We start from the raw sequence: 6697 nt of genomic DNA, 5'->3' as shown, positions 1-6697 counted from the left end.
GGTTAAACGTAATATATAAGTCACTTCGATAACCTAAAATGTTATTGTTTGGCTTTTTACAGTGTTTTATTTGTACTTTTCTTTCTTATTCTTATTTAAAATGTCTAGCTTTTAATAAATAATTAAACCAAAGTTTTCATCTTCATATTTATCGTATTCAGTAAAAATTAAGTCTAGTATATACCCTAGTAAGTTATAGCATTCTTTCCTTTGGGAAGGTACCATCTGTGCAGTATGCAATTCTGTTGAAGAAAGATGTTGAATCTATTTAATTACTGGAGAAAAATAATAGATTTCTGTGCATTTGTTTTGTACGTGCATTAAATTAAAATAGGTTTTGTCAATTAAGAATCTTGAGGCAGAGGGTGGGGGAGTGGTTCCCTATTTTTTTTCTTTTCTTTTTTTGCTGGGAGTTGGCAACCCTGTTAGGTATATATAATTATAAATTAGGTTGTTTTATATTTTTACTAAGTACTGTTTAGAATACCAGAATAGGGAGGATGGTGTAGGTTTAAGTTTATTAGAAAGGCTTTATGGCTTTTCCTATGATACCATGGTGGGCCGGTCACTATTCAAAATGCCCGGACTGATTTTTTGTCAGAGTCCAGCCCATAAGGAGACTGTAAATACTGAGAATCTGAAAACTTTACAGTACTTCTACAAGTTGAGAAGAAAACTTCTGGCTAGATCTTAGCCGCAAGGATAGTTGGGCAGGATCGGAACAGCCTCATCATAGCGTCACATCTCCGTACAGAATTATAATTATCCTAACATTGCATAAATAGCTCCTAAAAGAATATTTAAGAGTGGTGCTCAAGAACGCAAAAAAAGAAAATTGGCGATTTTGAAAAAATTGCTTTGTTGTGTCACTAATGTATAGACCCGATACATGTAATATAACTATGTCGTTTCTTCCACTCTGTAACTAAAAATAATAATGTAATGTATTAACTTTTCAGGGGGATCACTGCAGTATTTCGGTGCTTATTCTGATGTAACAGGCACAGCTACCTCAGCTGGCATGACATCTGCTGAAGAAACATCATCTAAAACTTCAGAATTAACACCCCTTTAATTTAAATGGTAAATGGCCTGCATTTGTATAGCGCTTTTCTAGTCCCTAAGGACCCCAAAGCGCTTCACACTACATTCAGTCATTCACCCATTCATGCACACATTCACACACTGGCAAGCTACATTGTAGCCACAGCTGCCCTGGGGCGCACTGACAGAGGCGAGGCTGCCAGCCCTCTGACCACCACCAGTAGGCAAGGATACTGGTGGTGGTCAGTATGCCAAATATCCTTGCCCAAGGATATTTGGCATGCAGTCAGGAGGCAGCCTGGGATCGAACCACCGACCTTCTGATTAGTGGCTGACCTGCTCTGCCACCTGAGCTACAGCCACCCCATAACTAAAAGTTGAATTAATTTATTTAATTCTTGATCAACAAAACAATTCTGTATCACTAAGTTTTGTTTAAACATGTCCCATGATTTATAATGATCTGACATAATGTCTAACAAAAATACTGCACCTCCACTTTGGTTGAACTGCTGAGACAGACTAAAAATCCGGGCTCTGAAGAAGCTTGGCTGAATTTCAAAACAATGATCAGTGTACCACTTCCACTGCTGAGGGTTGTTGTCAAATATTTTCTTCACCCAGTCCTGTCTTGGCTCTACTATATTGTTACTGCTGTCACAGTAGCCCACTTGACAGCCATCAACTGCTCCAACACCTATAACCTCTGAGACGTTTGGTAATCCAGAAGATCCAGTGAAGAAATACTTCAGTGAGTGTTTCACTGTGGGACAAACAATATTTATCATATTAGTAAATTAAGTAAATAAAGAATTATAACTTTATTTAAAAATATCACATTCATTAGGCTATGATTCAGTTATAGTTGTATTTTTGAAGATTCATTTTATTATTGAACAATTACAGTGCTCTTGGCCAATCCAAATGTTATTTAAAGTAAAATAATATTTCAGAATAATTAGGAAAGTAAAAATGAGGTTTGGGTTGTAAGAGAATGTCTATGTATGCACAATCATTGTGCAACTAAATAAAAAGTAAAGATTTTCCCATCTCACTTGTTTATTGTCACCTGTTAAAATAAGAATAATAAATAAGCAACTCCCAATTTTATAAATAAACATTTCTGATGTTTCAGAAAAAAATAACAATAACAGTCATAAGCCTTCCATTCATAGAGTCAGTTTCTTGATTTGTTCATGATCAACATTTTTGGTGCAGTAGAAACCACAGCCTTCCAGACAGTTCAGATAGGAGTTCCGCTATCTGTAAATCTTTTTTACAGACTTCATTGAATAACCATCATTACATGATGTTTAATGTAGCTAACTGAGCTATCTGTGGGACAAGCAGTCATATTTAACATTCTAATATTAGTAAGAAATATAAAGGTGAAGATGTGCATTTGATTTAAAAAGAAAAATAGATAGACTGTTAAAATATCTCGGATCCAAGGAGAAGCATTACAAAAGGTTCAAGTCCTTTGGTACTCTGTTTTTGGAATAAGAAGATAGTTTACAAACCGACAGGGATAGCACTTTGTAGGAAATCTGCTTTTTCCTGCAGCTCCCTTTAGGGGCTCAGTAAGTGCTTAATTAACGTGAGTACACATTCTTTAACTGTTTATTGTAAACTGGCTTTGTAGAATAATATAACCTAGTTTAGATGTATTGCATGTATCTGACAGTTGGTGCCTGAACTTATATTCGAACAAAGATATGTATGCTCAACTCCAGAAGTCTTATTGAATCTGTTACGTCCTTCTGTTTTGCTGCCTGGTTCGGGAACATGACTCTGAAGAACAAGAAACGGTTGGGACTTTTGGTAATAACTGCCAGCAAAACTTCAGGGCATTGGCAAGATGGCCTTTTGGCCATTTGTAACAAACATGTGCAGAGGATGGCTCATTCTATTGTTAATTGTTTTAACCATCCACCTCACAGTGAGTTTGACTTGTTTCCCTCTGGTCATCGTTTTAGAGTACCTGTGAGGAAGACCAAAAGACTGCAGGTTTCCTTTATCCCTACTGCAGGTTTCCTTTATCCCTACTGCAACCCGTCTCCTCAATGGCAAATAACTGTCTTGTGGCTTTTTATGATTGTTTTGTTGACTCCTGTTGTTGCCTTGCCGGTTAACAAATTTCCCCTTGTGGGACAATAAAGTATTTGAATTGAACTGCATCCAAGGACTGCTCGTCTACCTGCAGCGAACTGTCGGACGGCGGAAGTGCATAGTGTTGGTCCGTAAACCGCGAAAGAGGAGCGAAGTTGTAACATACGAAGAGCTGAAGTGAAACAGAGTCTTAAAAAACAATAAAACGTGTCTACTGCTGTCTGTTAATGATGTTCTAAAAACACTTGTCTGTACTTTTCATGCTTGATCTTTTTGTTCTTTGAAGTTTTGGGGCGGCGACCAGGGAGATGACTACAGGGTTTCAGTCACGTTTGCTTTTAAATGTCCTTTTATTAAAAGTTGACTATTTCTACTCTGTGAGTTAAGAATAAAAATGCAACGAATGTTCAATCTGCCCCCAGTTTCACCTATAATTCAGTTAAAACTAGTTAAATTTAGTTATTTATCAAATTGTGAAAGTGAAACTTAAAACTATTACGCAGTACGAAATAGGACACTACAGGAATTAAAGCATTCAAAGAAATGAAGAATGTGGATGCAGTCTTACCTGGTGATGAGAAATGAAAGAGGGAAAGCAACAAAAATAATATTTCCATTATTATATTTTTTATAATGGGTAGGAATATTTCACTCCCTACACTGTCAGTGTTTTCTGTACCGTTCCGTAAGGGGAGGGGTTGCAGCGTCTGACGCATGCGTGAAACAGAGGGATGGCAAGTCATCTAGGCCAAAATTCCCAACTTTCCAACTCATCTGGTTAAGAAATGACATAAAAATCACGAGCCTCGGTGAAGCTCTTATCCGCTGCATACATTTGCTTGCGCTTCTACAATGGGCTTTAGGCAGCGCCATTTCTCCTTCAGTGCTGATCGCAAACATAAACTCAAATAGAAACAAACGCACACATTGTATTGGGACAGCCTGATTGCAGAGAAATTCCAAAGAAATAAAAGGATATTACTAGTCTAATTCAACAAGGTTATTTACAAAATCCACCTATTATAGTTGACATGGAATTCTCCACAAATTTCTCTTCTCCGCAACTCACAGCACATGTCTGAAAAGACAATTCTTCTCATATTTTGTTGTACCATTTTTGACCCACAATTCTTTAATATATATCTCTTTTAAAATAATAATTTCAAATTTTTTTTAATTGAAAATCAGTTATTTTGGTCATTCCTAGTAACCCAAGTTTACAAATGTGTTGTTTTACTTTCACTCACATTATAAGGCAGTAGCGGTTTTTGATACCGGCGAAACGGGCGGTTGCCTGGGGCGGCATCGTGGTGGTGGGGGGCGGCATCACGGGCATCGGCAAAAAATAATAAAAAAAAAAATTGCTCGTACTTATGATGCTCCGACATCATGCCAGCGCATATAGGGAATGGCAGAGGCAGCGATTGGTTTTCTATCGCCCGTTTGCTGAGAGTAACGGCGCCTTCTGTTTGCGAGGTGCGCCTGCTGCTTGCGGCACAGGGAGGAGAGGGCGGGGCGGCGGGAGATTCTCTGGCTGGCTGGAGCGGCATCAAATAACCAACTCACAAAATAAAACAAACCAACAAACACGAAAACACCAGACATTATGATACAGACTTATAATTTGCACCAATGTTTTTTCGAAATTCTATCCGCGAAAAGTGAGCGCGAGAGCCCTCGGTGCGCCTGCTTGTTTCTGTTCTGAAGTCAAAGTAAACTTTATTGGCATCTCCGTTACATACAGTACAGTATATAGACGAGACGACGAGGCTCCAGTTACAGCAGTGCAAGTAACAAACAATGTAGGCTATACAAAAAGAGTAAGAAAATAAATATACACTTTAAGACTAGGGGTAAAGGGATCAATAACAATTTAAAATTTATAATTTACAGTTTGATGATTTAAAGTCTCACACACTACCTGTCGAAAGGGGAGGGGGCCGGCTGCTTCCAAATAGAGCACATTTCATTCATAATGTTGTAAATCCAAGCCCATTATGTATTCATGATTTGAATCCTGGGTTGTGCGAAATCCCAGAAATAAACCCTAGACAAAGTGAATCTGTGAACTAAGGTGTAGGTCTATTAGGTCATGTTGTGGTGATTCTCGGGTTGGGGATTGGATGTTCATACTGGAGTGCAAAATTAAAACCAAGATGGACAAGAAAAGGTCAAAGCCATCAGGTCTTCAGAAAAAAGACAAAAGAAGAGGAGAAACGAAACGAGCAAAAGATACAGGTAAGCAGATGTGTCATTGGATAATGGCAGGTCATGTATCCTGAAACAATCAGAATCAGAATACTTTATTAATCCCTAAGAAAATTATGTGGGTTACAGTTGCTCCAAGAAGAAATGGTAAAAATAGTAACAGTAACAGACTAAACTCCAAACATTGTGTTACAGATTTTAATATTAATTAGTCAGTGTCAATTGTTGATTTGTCCTGTTCTCATTGTATGACAAATTATGATGGCTGTTTGGTAGCTGTTCGCATACTATGCGTACTCTGTCTCTCTTCATATATATGTGTGTGTGTGTGTGTGTGTGTGTTTCTCTGGTGAAACTCAGTATGGTTCCAACAACAGTTTTATGTTAATGGGCAATCCTTAATATGTTTTGTGTATGTATGTGTGTGTGTGGGACCAGGCTAGGACCGCCACTGTTATTCAATTCAATTCAATTTTATTTATATAGCGCCAAATCACAACAAAAGTCGCCTCAAGGCGCTTTATATTGTCCAGTAGACACAGAGAAAAACCCAACAATCATATGACCCCCTATGAGCAAGCACTTTGACGACAGTGGGAAGGAAAAACTCCCTTTTAACAGGAAGAAACCTCTGGCAGAACCAGGCTCAGGGAGGGGCGGTATCACGACTAGTGAAGCGGACTCAGACGCAGACTACAAGTTCCTTCAAACAAGAGTGAATTTATTTACAGTGTTCTCCACAATTAAATATATATACACACAATGGTGTTTGGGGAAGAGGGGCCGGGGTTCCAGGGTCCGGGAGTGAGAGGGGCAGGAGTCCAGGGAGGGAAGACTTCCACACAGCTCTCGCAAACACAAACAGCTCCTCTTCTTTCCACCACCACTCTCGCTCACGCTCAGTCACAGTGCACAGGGAACGGGTCCGGGGGGAATCTACACACAAACAGATAACCGTTAATCTCCAGGTTTAGGCGTACTCACGAACAGAACTTTGCAGATTACAGGACGACTGACGCTGATGGTTCAATGATCGAGCGACGAGTAGAGCAGGTCTGCCATCTTAAATAGGACTCTAATTCTTGTAATCAGCGGCAGGTGTGCTGATCATCCCCAGGTGAGTGGGCCAGGGGCAGGAGCCCATACTGAGCTCCGCCCCGGCAGGAGAAAGAGAGAGTGGGAGAGAACAAGAGAGAAAGAGAGAGCAGAGGCGAGAGAGGACAATAAACATAAACAAAACATGGCGTCTGACTGATGTCAGCTGGTGAGGTGCGGGGACCATGACAGGCGGCCATCTGCTGCGACCGGTTGGGGTGAGAGAAGGGTAGGTATATAC

General features: G+C 39.6%; 1 protein-coding gene across 1 annotated transcript in view; it reads right to left on the bottom strand.

The window, feature by feature from the left end:
• LOC102288667 (major histocompatibility complex class I-related gene protein) overlaps positions 1–3844 on the bottom strand; it is a gene marked incomplete in the record, with an annotated part of 73275 nt that extends 69431 nt beyond the window's left edge. The window contains 2 exon segments of the mRNA XM_042215469.1: positions 1538–1807; positions 3722–3844. Coding sequence (XP_042071403.1) covers positions 1538–1807; positions 3722–3770 — 319 coding nt within the window.
• Between the last annotated feature and the right edge of the window lie 2853 nt (positions 3845–6697).

This window comes from Haplochromis burtoni, unplaced genomic scaffold (genome assembly GCF_018398535.1).
Source record: "Haplochromis burtoni strain Fernald_Lab_line unplaced genomic scaffold, NCSU_Asbu1 Contig_731, whole genome shotgun sequence".
Lineage (NCBI taxonomy): Eukaryota > Metazoa > Chordata > Actinopteri > Cichliformes > Cichlidae > Haplochromis > Haplochromis burtoni.
This window is presented reverse-complemented; position numbering and strand designations above follow the sequence as displayed.